The 18,936-nt window shown below is 45.1% G+C and overlaps 6 protein-coding genes across 6 annotated transcripts; 4 read left to right on the top strand and 2 right to left on the bottom strand.

The window, feature by feature from the left end:
• Positions 1 to 55: 55 nt before the first annotated feature.
• Positions 56 to 2,549, top strand: LOC112893238 (L-2-hydroxyglutarate dehydrogenase, mitochondrial). Its single transcript, XM_025960447.1, has 5 exons — positions 56 to 394; positions 659 to 940; positions 1,015 to 1,451; positions 1,780 to 1,939; positions 2,020 to 2,549. Exons 1-5 carry the CDS (start codon positions 125 to 127, stop codon positions 2,128 to 2,130), a joined length of 1,260 nt encoding a protein of 419 aa, XP_025816232.1. The 5' UTR covers positions 56 to 124; the 3' UTR covers positions 2,131 to 2,549.
• A 157-nt stretch (positions 2,550 to 2,706) lies between these two features.
• On the bottom strand, positions 2,707 to 5,466 carry LOC112893240 (probable U3 small nucleolar RNA-associated protein 11). Its single transcript, XM_025960449.1, has 9 exons — positions 5,274 to 5,466; positions 5,070 to 5,160; positions 4,773 to 4,864; positions 4,583 to 4,676; positions 4,404 to 4,483; positions 4,228 to 4,311; positions 3,873 to 3,972; positions 3,058 to 3,151; positions 2,707 to 2,976 (listed from the first exon to the last, which is right to left on the bottom strand). The coding sequence occupies exons 1-8, from the start codon at positions 5,327 to 5,329 to the stop codon at positions 3,059 to 3,061; spliced, it is 690 nt and encodes a 229-aa protein (XP_025816234.1). The 5' UTR covers positions 5,330 to 5,466; the 3' UTR covers positions 2,707 to 2,976; position 3,058.
• Positions 5,467 to 5,685: 219 nt separating this feature from the next.
• Positions 5,686 to 9,060, bottom strand: LOC112893237 (ribonuclease III domain-containing protein RNC1, chloroplastic). Its single transcript, XM_025960446.1, has 5 exons — positions 8,208 to 9,060; positions 7,334 to 7,538; positions 7,059 to 7,259; positions 6,509 to 6,595; positions 5,686 to 6,416 (listed from the first exon to the last, which is right to left on the bottom strand). The coding sequence occupies exons 1-5, from the start codon at positions 8,984 to 8,986 to the stop codon at positions 6,099 to 6,101; spliced, it is 1,590 nt and encodes a 529-aa protein (XP_025816231.1). The 5' UTR covers positions 8,987 to 9,060; the 3' UTR covers positions 5,686 to 6,098.
• A 140-nt stretch (positions 9,061 to 9,200) lies between these two features.
• Positions 9,201 to 11,812, top strand: LOC112893241. Its single transcript, XM_025960450.1, has 3 exons — positions 9,201 to 9,786; positions 11,026 to 11,150; positions 11,229 to 11,812. Exons 1-3 carry the CDS (start codon positions 9,432 to 9,434, stop codon positions 11,430 to 11,432), a joined length of 684 nt encoding a protein of 227 aa, XP_025816235.1. The 5' UTR covers positions 9,201 to 9,431; the 3' UTR covers positions 11,433 to 11,812.
• A 191-nt stretch (positions 11,813 to 12,003) lies between these two features.
• Positions 12,004 to 14,493, top strand: LOC112893242 (calmodulin-3-like). Its single transcript, XM_025960451.1, has 3 exons — positions 12,004 to 12,226; positions 13,695 to 14,064; positions 14,166 to 14,493. Exons 1-3 carry the CDS (start codon positions 12,151 to 12,153, stop codon positions 14,266 to 14,268), a joined length of 549 nt encoding a protein of 182 aa, XP_025816236.1. The 5' UTR covers positions 12,004 to 12,150; the 3' UTR covers positions 14,269 to 14,493.
• A 329-nt stretch (positions 14,494 to 14,822) lies between these two features.
• On the top strand, positions 14,823 to 18,757 carry LOC112893239 (proteasome subunit alpha type-3). The gene is made up of 11 exons (XM_025960448.1): positions 14,823 to 15,004; positions 15,386 to 15,537; positions 15,628 to 15,667; positions 15,768 to 15,851; positions 16,203 to 16,276; positions 16,347 to 16,433; positions 16,530 to 16,614; positions 16,825 to 16,871; positions 17,543 to 17,608; positions 18,209 to 18,299; positions 18,386 to 18,757. The coding sequence occupies exons 2-11, from the start codon at positions 15,434 to 15,436 to the stop codon at positions 18,455 to 18,457; spliced, it is 750 nt and encodes a 249-aa protein (XP_025816233.1). The 5' UTR covers positions 14,823 to 15,004; positions 15,386 to 15,433; the 3' UTR covers positions 18,458 to 18,757.
• Positions 18,758 to 18,936: the final 179 nt, after the last annotated feature.

The following is an 18,936-nucleotide window of genomic DNA, read 5'->3' as shown; positions in this document are numbered from 1 at the left end:
GTGCAGACGAGTTGCCGTGCCGGTACGAGCCGCGCGTTCCCCAGGCTCACCACCTGGCAACCACGCAACCGAACCACCAAAATCCCATCCCACATTCCCACCCCACGGGGGCAGCGAGCGAGGCATGCTCCTGCTGCGGCGCCTGGGCCTGGCCGGGGCCCGCCGGCGGCGGGGACCCGCGGCACGAGGCCTCGCCTCGGGGGCCCCGCGGGAGGCGGCGGACGCCGTGGTGGTGGGCGCGGGCGTCGTCGGCCTCGCGCTGGCGCGCGCGCTGGCGATGGCCGGGCGCGAGGTGGTCGTGGTCGAGGCGGCGCCCAGCTTCGGCACCGGCACCAGCTCCCGCAACAGCGAGGTCATCCACGCCGGCATCTACTACCCGCCGCGCAGCCTCAAGGTGCGCGCGCCCTCCTGCCATTTTCCCTAATTCAGCACGCGCGCAGTGCGCACGGATCCTGATTTTTAGACTACGAGCGGTTCTCACCATGTTAGATAATTTTCAGCGGTCAGAACGTTCGCAAGTTTAACAGTTGGTGTGCTTTGGGATTTTAGACTGTTCCACGAATATTAGTATCTATTGTTAAGCTTTAAAGTGCACAAGAAGATTCCTGCATATCACATTAGTGTGTTACTGACTCTACCTGCGGATTGCTTCTTGTAGGCTAACCTTTGTGTAAGGGGAAAGGAAATGCTCTACAAATACTGTGCAGAACGAGGGGTTGCCCACAAACAACTGGGTAAACTCATTGTAGCGACTGGTGCTGCAGAGACCGGAAAGCTGGACATGCTCCTCATGAATGCTAAGCAAAATGGGGTCAATGATCTCCAGTTGATGGAGGGTTCTCAAGCTATGGAGATGGAACCTGAGCTTCGATGTCTTAAAGCTTTACTATCACCTAGTACTGGGATAGTTGACTCTCATTCATTCATGCTCTCCCTTTTGGTACTTGAACATCATACAAATCAGTTCTTGAATTAAAAGTTAGCTTATTTATGTTGGTTATCTCTGTGATGCAGGGTGATGCTGAAAACTTGGGAACAACCATATCCTATAACACAGCAGTTATTGGTGGGCATGTCGGATATGAAGGCCTTGAACTCCATATTTGTGAAAGCAAAGAACTGCAAAACCATCCTGGAGGGTCTTATGTGACCCCACAGCTTGTTTTGCTTCCAAAGCTTCTGATAAACTCAGCGGGTTTGAGTGCAATTCCGCTTGCCAAACGATTTCATGGTCTGGACCAAGCATTTGTGCCCAATCCTCACTATGCTCGTGGATGTTACTTCACCCTCTCTCAATCAAAGAGTCCTTTCAGCCACTTGATATATCCTCTACCAGAGGACGGTGGTATAGGGGTCCATGTCACAATAGATTTGAATGGCCTTGTTAGATTTGGCCCAGATGTTGAATGGCTAGATGGTGTAGAGGACCTTGTGTCATGTTTTCTGAATAGGTAAGCCACTGCAACCATGTCTATTGACCAAAGAAGGCTGTAATAAGTTATCTCCGATAACTGGCATGTATAGAAGGCCAAATCTAGTACTCCCAGTTTGCCAGTGTCATTAATGCTTGATAGAATTTGCTGCAACTAACTAGTGATGATAAGGTAAGCTATAGGTATCTGGATGACACATGATTGAACCTGTGGTTGCATGTGAAAATGCAATTGGGCAGTATCATGTTTCTAGTGTGTAACTAGTCGCGTGATTTATGGAAACTAGAACACAGTAGAGCTTGTTTGAAATTATTAGGATGTTTATAACTTAGTCTATCTTTGTCAGGTTCGATTACTCAGTGAACCCCACCCGAGGTTCTGTATTTTACCCCATGGTAAGGAAGTATTTTCCAAATCTCAAGGATGGGTCTTTGGAACCTGGTTACTCTGGGATCCGACCAAAACTTTCTGGTCCTGGACAACCTCCTTCAGATTTTTTCATTCAGGTGCTTCTCTTGTATCAGCTCCAAAAATTTATTCTTCTCATGCTGTCATGCACACGACTGACTAAGTTGAACGACTTCAGGGGCAGGATATCCATGGTATTCCTGGACTGGTTAACTTGTTTGGAATAGAATCCCCCGGTTTGACATCAAGTTTGGCGATTGCAGAACACATTGTTTCAAGATATTTGTGATGATTGTTTCAAGATATTTGTGATGGGAGTCTCCTAAACAACACTTCATTGCCGGATGCTCCATGTATTGCAGAAGGATGAACCTGGCATGTCAGGAGTAGGGTTCACCAAATAAAGTGATGTAGTATTTTGAGCTGTTTTCTTTGGACTTTTCTTGTTGATATGTAAATGTTAGAAGTTGAAAGTCGTCGAAAGTTTCAAGGAAAAATGAATATGATCAGGATTGTAGTATATGGAACCTGGACGAGGGGGATCACATATTTTCTTTTGGGGCACTATCAGATTAGCTTGCATGTGGTTCTAGAATAACTGGATTTCTGTGGCTTAGGCAGATCTAGAATAATTCTCTTTGGGTTGTGTAAACTCTGTAAAATCCTAATGTTCTTTGATATACTTGAGAAATACGCGCTTGCCTGATATACGCGGGACAACTCCACTTCTAGTCGTGCAACAAAAAATGTGACCAAGCCCAACATTGTAGGTATCCTCTTGCCTCTGGCGTTGCTTGCTGATCTCGAAATACAGATCAACAAACCACAGCTCATCCGTAGGCAAATTTGGCAGAATACAGAACAATGAATGAAGACATTGCCATTGAATCGAACCATATAGAATCTGATTTCCCATATATATATATCAAAGTTTACATCGTCTCCTAATTCTGTTTGCCCAACAATTTGACAAAGATATAGTAGATCTTGAGGAGGGCCACATTTACTGGAAATATTTCAGGACTCAAGGTGAGATCAGAGATGTTCAAGCGCCAGTTTCCGTTTGCTGTTACGATCAGCACTTCCACTTGCAATACTTCACTTTTTTCATCCCTTTGTTAATCGTTCATATCATCTGAAGTTCGAAGAGTGAGGGTAAGCAAAAATTAACATGTCACCAAGACAGAAAAAAGGGTAAGTGTGGGCATGTGTTTACCTCACCGCTTCCTCTGTGCTCGCCACTTATAGACAGGCTGTGATGTCGGATTCACCATCTCGTCTTCACGGAGTTTCCTCTTGCGTCCAGGTTTCTGCCCATGTACTAGTAAGTCAATGATTTGAAGAGCTAACGAGAACAAAACTTTTTGCGCATTCAAAATGGCAGCAAACAAAGTTTCAAGTACCATAATAAGGTGCCTGTAATTCCAACAAAATAGTTGGATTATAGATCCCAAAATTATGCCAATTCAGGCAAGCTGCTGCCAAAATATGAAAGAGATGGACAGATTGACTGGGCTTCGCATTTTATTTTACTTGTAAAGACAGAATAATGGAATGTGTTCTACAGAGCACAAAAGTACATAGAGCAACCATTGCCAAGTTAAGATGGAAAATAGCCAACTTCCACCTGTCATTGCATTGTTATTTTTCCATTGATCTAGCAGGAAACTTTATTTTGCAGTCCATTCATGGTAACTCGATGCTGCCAATGACTTCAAAACGAGCCCATATGATACTGAAAGTTCCTTTCAGAAACATGCTGGAAAGTGAAACCTTAAGACTAAAACTAGTAAGTAGTAACCTAGAGCTTTTTCCCCTATCAGCTTGAGTGACAGTGAGCAACTTAGAGCATAATATACCAAAAGCATTTTGTCAGAGTTGTGGCTACCCGCTAAAGGAAGCTTACATTCCATCTGATACTAAAGAATTTAGGTCCAGAAATTGACTGGTAGCATCAACCCAGCCACATATTGTTTAAACCTTCAAAAGTAGTACCTGAGGAAATTTTCAAAAATACAAAAGATGCGATACCTTCAATTCTTTTTGCAAGGCCATTTCTCCATACAACTTCTCAAGCTTTTGAAGCCTCTGCTTTCTCTCTTCTAACTCCCTGTATGAAGAAGCTGTTTTCCTGGCAGGAAAAAGCAAATGATTAGACAAGAGGAGATAAGTTTTTCATGTAGCCATCAATGAACTAAACTGCAAAATATCACAATCCCATGTCACATATAAAATATGACAACTCATTAGTTTCCTGACTAAACAGACATAAATATAAATAAGATGGACTAAACAGTGAAAAATGACACTGTAAGCATGATGCAAGTGAGTGTTAGCTATAGAAGTAACACATATGTGCCATATTCCAAAGAGAAGCGCATATTACTTCTTTATACGAGAAGGGATGTTGTCAAAGCCAGGCATGTTGCTGCATTCTCCTAGCCTGGAATGTATTTCTTTGGCTTCTTCTCTGAAACAAAAGAGCCAGCCATTCAATATTGACACAAGTTTACCTAACAGACAGTTACAAAATAGTAAGCAAAATGAACATATTATCTATACCTGTCTTCAGCAAAATAAACATGCTTGTTTGGACGCTTGGTATCCAGTTCATGAAGTGTTGAGCTTAACTTTTCAATTTTCTGTGGAGTGGCCCCATCCAAAATAAAACAGAATACAGCTTCAGCCACAAGATGAAACTGTACTTATTTGCTATGAATATTTTAGACGTCATCACAAACCTTTTTTTCACTCTGAATACACTGAAGGATATATCCCATATCTTTATTTTTCAACAACAGAAGTTCCTCTTCGGTATACTTATTTGCTTCAGGCCTAACAAAACGTAAGGCACAGTCAAAATTGAAACACAGGGTAGATCCAACCTTACAATAGCGAATCTAGCGGGCAGAGGGAGAGCAATGTACATACTTTGGCCTATGAACTCCACCAACAGTCCTACTGTTGATCATCTTAAAGTAGAACTCATCTGGGTTCCTGAATGCTGCCTTCTCCCTCAGTTTCTGCAATCAATCAGAAACAACAAAGACCTTAGATTACGACAGTTACAGCATCCGTAACCACGAACTAACATCAAGTACAATAGACTAAGATACAGATAGTTAAACTTAGACAGCCAATAACACGCTAAAAGTATCGAAATCCGATACAACGCGCAAAATCCCGGCTTCCTATGCACCAGACACAGGCATGGAAAAGAAGCAATACCCCGATAATTTCCTCCTTGCGGTGGAAAGCTTTTGCCCTGACGACATAGTCCTTGTGCTTCTCAAGAAGCCCAAACTTCTTCCTCGCCTCCCTGCAAAACCCCACCCAGACCCCAACTCAGCCCCCGAATTTCGACCGACGGCGGCGCGATGCCGCATAAATTCGAATTACAAAACAGCGAGCATCTGCGGCCGGAGAACTTACGGCTGTGCACGCTCCTTATGAGCCCGCCGCGGAATGGCGTTCCGCAGCGACGACATGTTCCTTCCCCTCCTGTTTGCTTCCGACGGAGAACGAGGGATCGGCGGAGGAGGCGGATTTAGGAGGAGAACTGCACAGCGACCGTGGAGGAAGGAGGCAAGAGTAGGGGTATCTGCCGCAGAGGCCAAGTTAGGGTTCAGGGGTTTGGTTTTGGGCTTACAGTCTGAACCGGCCCGTTAGAGGCCCACTTGTAGGTCTGTTCGTCCTTTCCCTGCACGAGCATATTAGAGCCGTTTGTTCAATTCACCACCAAAAAAAAAGGCCATCCAACAAACTCACGATTCGGTTTGGTATAGAAATTAAATCATATTCGCAACTGAATTATCTGCATAAATACACGCACTAACATGGCGGATGAAACTGTATGTGTGTATTATCCATCACTCTGCTCTCGGTTACGAATTAAAATTTTCTGACAGGAAATCCGCCATGTTGCTGGTGCTGCTCCTATTTGCATTCATGCTCAAATTGTACTAATTTACAACCAACTGTCAAAGCTGTAACTCTAAAATGCTGCAGTTGCCGATTTGCAACATCTCTATTCTACCATTGCGGACTGACAATTGATTGGAAAGTGCTGAATTTGGGATTCCAGATCCCCACTGGCTCATCCGCCGTCCCAGACTCCCAGGCTCCCACCTCAGGTTTCAGGCTTCAGAGTAGAACGATCTCCTGTTGGTTTACTTCAAGAGGCTGCAGTATTTTTATCACTGCCACTGGCAGTCTCGTTGGCAAGCAACTCGGCATCGATACCCATGGAGAACATCCTCATACTGCTTTTGGCTGAACCTGTTCGAAGTCAAACACCTCAAACATCAAGCGCCGCACGTCAGGTTTGCCATACACACAGTATGCAAGCCCATGTAACGCTTGCTGGACAGAGGTTGTTGAAGGATTCCTAAGACGTCGGTTGTGTTCGAATCTGTCTTGCACCGTCTCCCCATAGATGACATAGTGGTGCAGGTGCTTGTCCCGCAAGTATCGTCCGCAATACTTGTTCATCAACATCCTCCTATGCTTCTCCGCCAACCACCTGCCCGGTGCATCTAGATGCTTCATGAGCAGCCTCTCAGCCAGCACAAGATCCTGGCAACAAAGATGCTCAGGTCTACAGTATGACTTTTGGTCCATTGAACAGTAGCAGGATGCTGAAAAATTTATAAGAAGACACAACATACCTGAATCTTCTGGCCAACATATTCGAGTCGCTCAAAACAGAATCTTGGATGCTCAAACTTATGTTTTGACGGGTGCAAAAAGCAGAGCTGCAAGGAAACAAGTCACCATGATGGTCTCACTTCTCATAATGTAAAATTAGTATAAGCAATATTCGACATATTAAATAACTAAATTTTGACATAGTTTTTCTTTGCAAATGAAATCTAGACATATCTTTGTTAGATATAGGTACTACAGAACTTATCTGTGAACCAACATGTGACAAGTAGAACTCTTAATTTTCTCTTGAAAACAACAAACTAATCAAAGTGGCTAGGCAGGTTTCTCTTTTCTATGTTATGAAGAGAATATGAAGTCCTGATTGTTTCCTAGAGAACTGCAGCATCTTCCACTCGATGCTCAAGAATTTTAAGCATTTTGATTTCCTTTTCTGATTTATGGTTCATGTTAATTGTTGCAGGAAACAGAATTTGCAGACATGCTTTGCAGATAGCCAAAGAAACATGCAGCACAAGGGAAGAAAAAATTGGACTAGGGACATCAAATTACCTGAAGACCAAGTCCAAGCTCTATATTCCTTGCTTCTGTGATTTCGGGAATTCTGTCATTCATGGGCAAGGGATATCCTAGGGTGTCCATGACCTTGGGTCTACTGTCAAAATCCCAAATGTTCCCTCTGAAACGATGCATGCCTGGTGGCACACAAGCTCGGAAAAGCCTCGGATGGGCGAAAAGAGCATCTGGTGGTGGCTGCATGAAATGTAACAAGTTAATAATGAAGTAAAGGGTGATGATATAGGGCCAACAATTGTAAGAGCCATTACCCTGTATGCAGCAACATCCTGCCATGTGAGTTGTCTCTTTTCAAACTCCACTGAAACATAATCAACATCTTCTAGTTGGCGCCTCAATTTTGGCTGACAGCTCTCATCGTCAGGGTCCATCCCAAATGCCTCAAAAAGGACTCGATAGACTTCAGGCATCCCAAAGCACAAATATATAGCCCCAAATAATGCCCAGAATACAGCCCTGAGACACAGATAAACATTTTAACAAAATGTACTCCATATACATTCTAACGGATGTACTCCAACAAGCAATACACATTGCTGTAAGAAATCCTAAACTCAAGAGAGAATGTGCAACATGATACATGGAATCAGCATGAAGATGTGTAGATACAGGTGAGCTCCATATTCTCATGGTACTCAGTTTTCTACAGTGGATTAGCACATCAAGAGTACATAGCAATACACTATAAAGGATGGAACATAGAGACAGCTCCACCATGAAGGCTGAAGAACATTGGACGTGTAGCACCGAATCATACAGTGACACAGAAAAAAAAATATATAATCCTTTTCATTGTCCTGGTAATGCTATCAACTATCATGCTTCAAAGCTAACATAATACATTCAAAAAGTCCACTACAGTGTGTAAAGAGGTTGAAAATCCCTAAATCGCTGACAAGATACAGCTATCAGGATATCGTTTTCACTAATTTTGAAAATGCACGACTGTATTTTTTTAAAATGGACTGTAGCTAAGCCCAAGCCACACTGACCACTAACTAATCGAATTATCTTAGCTTATGATCAGATACAAGTTTCTAATCACTACACTCCCAATAGCACATTTTCAACATAACAGACAAACCCACAAAAATGGATGGGTGGATAAGAAGACAGAACACTCACTTGGATGGTGGCTCCCGGTCCTTGCGTATCATCTTATCCAAATCATCATAAGGGAACACCAAGTTGTGCAGGCTGGCCGCCTTGAGCCATTTGGGCAACACCTTCTTCCCAATCAGAGCGAAAACCCGCTCCCTCATCGGCCCGGGTGACTCCCTGGGGTACCTCTGCAAGAAGAACTCGCAGAAGGCGAGCTCCAGAACGTACTGGCCCAGGAACCAGAGCCTGGAGTGGCCGTTCCGGACGTGCCGCGTACGCGTGCGCTCACAGGAGGGGTCCAGATGCTGGAACGCGAGGTAGAGCAGCACATCGAAATGACGCGCGGGGCAGTCATCACCTTCGCCGAGCGTCTCCGAGGGCGCGAGCGGGTACCCGAGCGCCTGCTTGGCCTCGAGGAGGTACTCGTCCATCCAGGTCCTGTCGGCGGTGGAGAGCGGAGCGGAGGGGAGGCAGGAGGAGAGCAGCGGGAGCGCCTTGAGCGACAGCTGCGGGCTGCTGAGGAACCGCCGGGTGAGGCGCTCGTCGTCGAGCGGCGGCTTGAGGATAAAGCGGCGGGGCGGGTGCTTCTTCTTAGGGGATACGGCCTTCTTCCGCTGCGCGAGCTCCCGGAGGAGGCGGCTCGGGCTGTTCGCCGGCTCCGAAGGGGGGGCCGGCGGCGGCGGAGGGGTCTGGTCGGCCGCTACGGCCAGAACGCGTACCCGGACGCGGCGGCGAGAGCTGGGGAGCAAGAGGGGGAGTGGCGTGAGGGTGAGTGCTTGGAACGCCATGGCGGGTGGCGCCATTGGTGGTGGCGACCGGCGACCGCGACTCCGCGAGCTCCGGCTGGGGTTTTGCGGGGAATTTGGTGGGAGTTGGGGAAGAGAAGGAAGAGGATAAGCGGAGGAGAACCATGAGCCGTTCGATTCTTGATCGGTGGTTAAGATGGCGCTGGAAAAAAATATCTCAGCTAGCCTTCGAAATGACGTGGCTAAGCACAACAGTAGTACTGCTGCTGTACCGTCCATGTCAGAACCAACGGCCGATCGACATGTCCTGACGATCCAAATAGCAGCCCAACAAAATAATCGCGATCGAAATTTCGGCCCAAATAGTACAGTACTGTTGTACAGGCTGGCCGTTGAACCCGTGGGCTGAGCCCTTTGCTGCGGCGGCAAGGCAGCGACCCGTCCCCACCACTCTCCACCAACAGTCCGCCACCACCGCCGATCTGCCCGGCGGCGACCGCCGATGGCGAACCCGAGGCGAGCCATCGCGCTGCACGTACAGACGCAGCCGCCGCCTCTCCCCATCTCGGCCGCCGCCCTGCCGCCGCACTCCCTGGCATCGTCGCTGCTGCACTTCCTGAAGCGGCCGGCGTCCTTCCCATTCCTCCTCTCCCTCTTCGTCCTCCTCACATGGCTCTCGCTCCGCTTCCACCGCCCATCCCCGCCCCCGTCGCTCGGAGGACGCCCCGCTGTCGTGCACGACCCCCAGGCCAACCTCGTCCGCTTCCCCGCCGAGCTTCACCCCACCCCCATCGCCCGCGACGGGCGCGGGTGGCTGCTCGACCCCGTCGCCGCCGCTCGCGACGCCGGCCTTCCAGGTGAGCTCCCCCTCGACTGACGTGTCCCATACTCTTATGTTCTTGTGCTCGGAGGTGCACTCCAGTAATGCCATCAAATTTCATTATAGTTGCATTACATATTCAAATTTCGAATCAGCTGGATCTCCTATGGTCTATGGATGTCCTAACTCAGTGATAGGAAAGGTTCGTGATTGCAATACATAGTTGTTACATCAAATTTGTAAAATTGGTGTTTGTTTGTTGTTCCTATACACCCGTTTCTGTGATTGTCATTGAGCTTCAAACTGAAGGGATTTCTAAATCACGTGCCATACTGTCCACTTGGCAAACTGTGTTCCGTAGAGATGCTCTGGAGACTGCCTTGAACCCTTTCTATCATATCGAATTTATTCCAGTTTTTTTTCTCGAACGCGCAGGAGAGCTGCATATCATTGTATTAATAGAAGAAGAAAAGAGTCATACATAGACCTGAACACAGACCCCCCACACACCCTTGAAAACTTAGGAACTAATCATCCGTTACACTAGGTGAATTTATTCCAGTTATTGAGAATATACTGTTGAAACAGTGATGTGTGGGTTGCTTATTTGACATGCAACTAATCAAAAATACATTTACTCAAAATTAAACATATCTATTTGCTTTGCCCTCAAGTGCCCCATTTGTCATAGTGAATGCTGGTTTGCGTCCCTTCAACCTAAGTGAGGAAGTGAAGAAATAGAAATTCTGTGGTAAGGATGTAGTAACCAATTGTTTTTAGCTATCTTGATTGTTTAGCTAACCAAGTTGAAGTACATTTTTCTATACAACGTATGTTCTTCATGTTTCATTTATACATCCTCACATTAGTTTGTCATATATATCTTGATGCCCTTATGGCCAAGTGGAGGGCCATCAAATGCACTAACATTGTTTGTTATTGCTTACTACTGTGTCGAACTTGAAACTTTTCTCCAGTGCATGATTGGTAGTGAGAATAAGTTCCTTGTATAAACTCCACAACACCCATCGCTCCAAAGAGTTTAGCTCGTAATCTTGGGGGCAACTATGTTCCGCACAACTTTGACTTGTGTCAAATGCTCAGTGAATTTTTTCTCTTGGTGATTATTGTGGGGGAATGTATATTCAAATCTGTCTACTCACTTAATATTTTTGCTGTTTATGATTGCATGGAATGTGCTTAACAGATGTGAATAGAACATAGATACGTTTGTTGAATGCTTCGATAGACACTATTGATGCCATCTTTTTATTAGGTGGTGCATTTTCTTGTTTATCGCTGCACGTAGGACAGGTCCAACCCGGTGGTTTACGTGGCAATCATCGTCATCATACATGCAATGAAACATTCGTCATCTGGGGTGCAAAGACAAAATTCAGGGTAATGATCTTCCGTTTCTGCAGTTCCTGATAACTGTGTGATTTCCAGTTTTTAATGTTTCTTTCCCATAATCAACAGTTAGAAAATGCTGGTGTAAAAGATAAGGGATATGGAGAGGCCATAATTGCGGCTGACGAGGTCGGCATTGTTGCAAGTACAAGATCAACTGCACATGCCTTGATCAATATGGATGTACGGCCTACCTTCTTCATCGGATGTCAGGATACACCGATATATCCCAACAGCTCAAATACTGACTACAAGGTCTGGAAAGATCTATGATACACAAAATGTTTGTATAATCTGATGATGAGGAATTGTCTGGCCAAATATGATGAGCACAAATGGGAAGTGACTTGGAGCCTGGAAAAATCATTTTGGTATAATCGTAGTTCATTCCATGGTCAGATACCCATGTATAGTTGCTGGGGCAAAAGCAGTTGACCAATATTCTTCTGGCTGTCATGGTTTCCATTTTGGTAGCAAGGGTTACTTTTATATTCTTTTCCTCGGCTGAATATCATCGCCTAGACTGGTGCTCTTATCTCATTATGATCAGCTTTCTTATATAGTGGTTGCTAATTTTCTGTTTGGAGATTCACTAGAAATTAGAAAATCTCTTTGAGGTTCAGTTTGACTGTTATTTGAGCTACATTTATTCCTTTTCAGTTTTCAGCTGTCATTGGTAGATAGTATGCAGGGTTTTCCTTTTTGTAACGCGCATCCAGATAAGTTTTCCTTTTGTTTGAGAGGATACATAAAAATTCATAAAGTGGAAGGTGAAGAACCAGATACTGCCACCACGGCCCACAGTTTAATACCCAGTCGCCTGCTGTTGGGCTGGGCCCTTCTTCTGAATAACCCCAGCTCGCACCTCTCAGGCATTCATCACCACACTCCCCGTCTCGCGCACGAACACGCCCGGCACGCCAAGTAGCCATTAACGCGCTCGTAGCCTTCCCTGCTTCTGCTTCCCTCGTTTTCTCGAAGCTTCATCGCCATGGCGGACCAGCTCAGCGACGACCAGATTGCAGAGTTCAAGGAGGCCTTCACCCTCTTCGACAAGGACGGCGACGGTATCGACCTCCTCACCTCTCCCTGCTCTCCTTTACTTTCCCTGGCTTACCTCTGACGGTATCGAGCTATTTGTTTCTCGCCTGATCTAGCCCACTCCTCGTCCTCCTATAGTCCTATAGGTTTCCATCCGATCAGCTGCTGTCCCTGGCTGTTTCAGGCTAGATCTATCATGCGCCGCCGCGCTTAGGATTAGTGTCGCAAAGCTCTTGTCCTAGTGGAAGCCTGGCACTGAAATTCCAGTGGTCTTGATGCACGGGTGTTGAGCACAGCGATTGCCGGATCCGAACCACGAAATCAAGTACTAGTGAGTAGTGAATTAGCTTGTAATCACGGTAAGAGATCAATACGTGAAAGTGAGGACGATCATACTGATTTTGTAACAAGTGTATTCTGCTGAATAGTGAATGCACCATGCTTTTCATCTCAAGGTAAACAGATTCTTTTAGGATTTAGTCGCTTTTTTTTTCTCTCGAAACCAGAGAGATCTGCTCTAAGGGCATTTCCAGAAGACATGTAAGAGCTTTCTATAAGTTCGTCAAGATACGATCTTAGTTGTCAGCTGCCGCATGGTTTTCAATAGCTGTGTATGGAAGCAATACGGTTTACTTTTGTTACTTGATCCATGGAATCGGATTCTAGTTCACTCACATCACAGAATGAAAAGAAAAGGTCGAAGAATAAAGTGATGTTGGAAGAGAATTCGAACCTAACACGAACCGGTGAGCCATGTTGGCATATAATAGAACAAAGCACGCTTTTGTAAATAAGTTAAGTGATGGCAGAATGGTTGAGTAGTCAGCAATGTTTTTCATAAGCCTTTTTCAGATGGCAGAATGGTGAACCTAACAGTGTGATATTTTTTGATAGAACGGTGGCCTAGTCACACTGCTATTTACTTTAATCTCAAACAAAGTTGAACTTCGAAGCCCCGATGTGTCTTCTATTGACGACAATCCATCAATTTTATTTCCTTTTACTGAAAGTGCCCAAGGAATGCCTTTGTAATTGTAACGCACATTCTTTTTTCTAAATAAACATTTTTTAACTAGGTCTCTGAGATAATCTGATCATTGCGTAGTAAATGTCTTCATATAGATAACTCCTTAATAACTTATTTTGGCATAGAAAATGAGATCAGGTAGTTCAATGTGGGTGGGTAAAGTTTTCTTTTAAGTCAATTTTTTTCTACTAGCAGTACTAGGCTGCTAAGTTCTCCGAAAGATAGAATCAGATTGGTGTTGAGACTGACATGGTTTGCTGAAGAGCAATGTTCCATTTTGGAAATGCCATCCAATATATGATCATTCGTCAATTACTCCTTGTACTCTATGAACCAAACTATATATGATACGGTACATGTTGAGCATCATACCATCATCTATCTGACCTTCACTGCAATTTCGTTTGGATAATGCGTCATTTTTTTTGTTTCATGTAATGAGCCCGTACGTTGTCCAAAATGCCCAGGTTGCATCACCACCAAGGAGCTGGGGACCGTGATGCGGTCCCTGGGCCAGAACCCCACGGAGGCGGAGCTGCAGGACATGATCGCCGAGGTGGACGCCGACAGCAACGGCACCGTCGACTTCCCGGAGTTCCTGAACCTGATGGCGCGCAGGATGAAGGACAGCGACTCGGAGGAGGAGCTCAGGGAGGCGTTCCGCGTGTTCGACAAGGACCAGAACGGCTTCATCTCGGCCGCCGAGCTCCGGCACGTGATGGCCAACCTCGGCGAGCGGCTGACCGACGCCGAGGTCGACGAGATGGTCCGCGAGGCCGACGTGGACGGCGACGGGCGCATCAACTTCGACGAGTTCGTCAAGGTCATGATGGCCAAGTGAGGAAAATTCATTACTCCCTGAACCTTTCTTCTCTCTCTGATGAAAAAAGATTGGTAAGTTGGTAACCATCTGAAATCACCCGTGGCTCTCTGCGCAGACGAAGGAGCAAGAGGACGGAGGAGAAGGCGGCGCGCGGCAAGAAGAAGCTGGCGGGGCCGTCCGACGCCGGCAAGCGCCCCCAGAAATGCGTCATCCTGTGAGCTACAGCTCCGCGCACTCGACCGTGCTCACCGTCGTGTTCCCTTCTTCCGGTTTGGCTTGGCAGCGTGCGGATGCTCGATTCAACACCCTATCTAGCTGCTGGTGAAACATGTATGTAGCTCTGCTGCATCATCGTACTCCACCCACGGCGTGTAAATGTGTAATACTACTTGCTGGAAGAAATAACACTGCAACGTCCGCGTTGCATCGCATATTTGCACTAAGTTCTCTACGAAAAAAAAAAAGAAGGTTTGCAGTGCGCGTAGCCATACCCACACTGTCATGGAAATATAAGAAAGAAAAATGTACCTAGCATTTTTTTTAAATCTTGGCCGCAAAGTGCTTAAAGAGGGCCGGAGAAAAATATGCCTAGCAAGGCTCAAGCAAACTACACACATTAAAGTTCTCTACGAAAATTTACCCACGTGAAACGGCCCAACGAATCCCAGCCCTCGAATCTGTCGGCCTCGTCCCGTCGGGCCCGAGTCCAACATACGCACGCGGCACGCCTTCGTGTGTTCGTGTCGTGTCTCTGCCGCCCCCGCCCGTCTTCTAGGTCTCGGCTTGGGCCGGAAGAAAGAAACGGGACGACGCACTTACTCACGCCCCTCTCTCTTCTTCCCCATCGATCTCGTCTTCCCCAAACCCATCCCAAGCCGCCGAGCTCAGAACCCCCCGCCGCTCCACCCCAGCTTCGCAGGGGCTCCGCCTCGCTCGCCGCCGGTCCAGATCCAGGTAATTGCTCTTCCCTCCCTCTGCCCATCGGCGTCCTCGACGCCCTCACTCCCCACGACTGCCGCGTGGCGGAGATCCACCCCGTGGCTTGACTCGGTTCCTACTTTCGTCGGTTAGGGTGTCCTAGTTTGGTTGCACGGGTTCCTCGTTTTAGATTTTCACTGCGGATTTGCCCCTACCTTTGCCCTGAAATCCCGATATGTTTCACCCCAACCCACCGGATTTAGGGTTTGCGGATTTGTTTAAGGTTTGGTGTAGTGGGCTGCTGCTATATGTTTATAGTATGGATCTTTTTTCGATGGACCCTTGTGCTTGCCCTGGTTAATTCCACCACTGTGTGATGGTAACTAGTCCTCTGGGGTTTTGGTACTTTGTTTACAGGAGTGATCTCCATACTAGCGGCGTTGAGGTGACAGAAACAAGTCGACAATGAGCAGCATAGGCACAGGTTACGATCTGTCGGTTACCACCTTCTCTCCAGATGGCCGTGTATTCCAGGTTGAGTACGCCACCAAGGCTGTCGACAACAGCGGGTTCGATTCCACTGGCTTATCATTCTGTTTTCTTTACTTGTTTCCGTTTGATTTGCGATCTTATGGTGATGCCCTGATAATTGTGAATAGGACTATTGTCGGGATCAAGTGCAAAGATGGCATTGTCCTGGTATGATTGGGCTTTCTTCAGTTTTATACCCTTTTCAGCTTTTAAGATGGTGCCCCTCTTATGTCTTGACTGGATTGTGATTTTGTGTTTGGTCCTTTAGGGCGTTGAGAAACTGGTAACTTCAAAGATGATGCTGGAGGGGTCCAACCGGAGGATCCATTCAGTGCACCGGCACTCTGGCTTGGTACATTCCTTTACAAGCGACTCAAAATTGATATTGATTTTGATGTAAAAGTAAATCCATGCTATTGATAAGTGAATATAGGAGCTAGATTGCATTTCTTCTTTTGGCCTTCTAACATGTACTATTAATGACGGAATGTAGTAGCAAGACTTTAAAAACATGCTCTATTATCTGTTTTCCTATATGATCAATTGTTGATGTAAAGCGGTGAAGATGCTGTATCTATTGAGATTTTTCATATATTTTTTTCTTGCAGTGATCCCTTTCCTATTGTTGCAAAGGTTCATGTTCCACTAACCATTTTCATGAAGTGTGTGTTGTAACCACAAATTACTTTACTGTCATTTGCAGGCTGTTGCTGGCTTAGCAGCAGATGGCAGGCAAATTGTTTCAAGGGCCAAATCAGAAGCTGCCAGTTATGAAAAGTAAGCACATAGTCTTTTAGACCATACGAGCATCTTTATATGGTTATGTTCTAAAACTGTAATGCACCAGGGTCTACGGGGAACCCATTTCTGTGAAGGAATTGGCAGATCGTGTCGCAAGTTATGTTCATCTTTGCACGCTGTACTGGTGGCTCAGGTATATTCAACAGTAGTGGTCCATAATTACTGGACTCAGGACTTGCGTTTGTCAATACATTATTTGGCAATCGTAACTTGGTTGATGTTGCATTAGGCCTTTTGGTTGCGGCGTTATTCTTGGAGGTTATGATAGGGATGGGCCACAGCTCTACATGATAGAGCCCTCAGGAGTCTCTTATGTAAGTTGTTACTGTATTAGATTAAGGGTTGTATCATTGTGAGTGCAAGGCTCCTCGCTTTAGACTTTTAGTTTTTACATGAATTATGTCCTCCATCTGTCGCTTGTCCATGTTCAGTATGGATGACCTTGTTGTTTTAGTACCATTACATATTAGGAGTCTTGTGATTCTGAAATCTGTAATGTTTATTGACTTTGCAAACCTGAACAGAAATACTTTGGTGCCGCGTTGGGGAAAGGAAGACAGGCTGCAAAAACGTAAGCTTTACCAGTTTTCATTTCATTTCTAATGCTCTCTTTGTTTCTTGTTCTGTTGCAATTACATGCCAATGCATAAAACATAGTCAACAACTTCTTATTGCATGTGTAAAAGCACATATTATTGAAACCCAGATTACTGAGAAAGAAAGTACATGAGAAAGGAGTATCCTCCAAATACCATCTTAACATTCAAAGTATGTATTATTTGATAGCTTCAATATTCTTCCATTCATTTGTGCAGCTATTGAACGGAACCATTGGACCGATGTTAGCATCTTGATATAGAATAGTGACTATACGTCTATACCATTAACATTGTCAAATGATCTCTCCTGCATATGCTTCCTTTTATGGTCATTGGATAGAGTTCAGCACTAAGGTGTGACAGGTAGGATTCATGTATATAATTGAGCTCGCATACGTCATACCTCAGTTTTTCATGTATATATCCTTCCCCTTATTTCTAAAAAAAATGGCGAGTTAAAACAATCTGATCGAGGTAACTATTGACTTTAGCATTTGTGTTTCATAGCTTGTTTACAAGAATACTTTTGCAATTGCTGTTAAATATACTCTGGAATTTTTCCTGCAACCCCGCAAAATTCTTTTATCTTATGGATGGATCTCTGAATGATTCTAAATCCAACTGTTTGAATATTGTCTTGCAGTGAGATAGAGAAGCTGAAGCTTTCGGAGCTTACCTGCCGGGAAGGCATTGTTGAAGTTGCAAAGATGTAAGAGTTTCTTTTTATTTTGCCACTTAACAAATTTTAGGTTTTACTTTTTTCCCCTGAATTCATTATGTTTGTAGCAATGAAATACCACAACCTCTACAGCTTTGCTGGCATTCATTTTGCTTTACTTGGCTTTCTCTCATTGTTCCACACTGTTGTTTTCTAGATTTTTCATATCAATTATGCAACCCCTGGCAAAGGGTGTACCCAGTTATCTTTGTTTAGTCATTAGGAACTTCTGTGATTACATTCCTTTTGAACTATACTTTTTTAGATCAAAAGTTTTGCTGCATACTGTGATAGTACTGACATACTATGATAGTAGAGAACTGCTTGCCATGATTGCACTGTAATACTGTGATAGTACTGCAAGCTATGGGCATAGACAATCTTAAAAGCAACTCTTGTTACAGTAGAGGTGTGTGATGGTTTACAACTAATGTATAGTGATGCTAAAGAAAACCAAGTTTGTTGTGGGTGTTTTAACTTTGATATTGTAAGATATTGCCAAGTTTCTTGTATACATTTCTGCTTGATGCCAATGAACCTGAAAAGGCTACTGCTGTTCAAAATTGCATCCTCACAATCTTCCCAATGCAGAATTTATGGAGTGCATGACGAAGCGAAGGACAAAGCTTTCGAGTTGGAGTTGAGCTGGATCTGTGATGAATCAAACCGCCAGCATCAGAAGGTACTGGGCTGTTCACCTGAAAATGGTCACTGTTCATCCTTCTTTGTGAATTTGAAGCTAAACTTGTTTGCTCACTTGTCGTACAGGTACCAAATGATCTGTTGGAGCAGGCCAAGGCAGCTGCTCAGGCGGCTCTGGAGGAAATGGATGCTGACTAAGAAACACCGACAATACAGTCTGAACTTATTTCGTCTTCTGGTGCTGTTGAAATCTTTGATCCCTTTGGGGTGACAGACTGGACATGGCCAATTTGTCGGATTTTGTTTCAGTGTCATGTAAACCTCATATGTACTTCAATGGAACTAAGCTGTGGCGTTTACATTCTGTTGAAATCAAAGCACTTGCCTTCTTTAGGAACTTGCCCTTAGAGGCTTAGATAATGCTTGTTTTCATCCCTTGAGCACCATGCCCTTCCACCTTGATGAATTGCTTCCGGCTTAGCTGCTACGGAGGCTGAAGTGTTTCTGGTCGAACCAGAGCAAAATGTGCATTAGACTTGAGTACTTGACTGTTTCTTGATGTTATGACTATGCTCATATTTGCCGTATGGTAAGCAAACTTGTGCGATCAAAAGAAGATTTAGCCAACCACATGATAAGAAAGCGAAAGCGAAGGAAGCACACGAATGATTCAGACT

Source organism: Panicum hallii, chromosome 5 (assembly GCF_002211085.1).
Source record: "Panicum hallii strain FIL2 chromosome 5, PHallii_v3.1, whole genome shotgun sequence".
NCBI lineage: Eukaryota > Viridiplantae > Streptophyta > Magnoliopsida > Poales > Poaceae > Panicum > Panicum hallii.
Note: the sequence above shows the minus strand (reverse complement) of the source record. Positions and strands in the feature narration are given on the sequence as shown.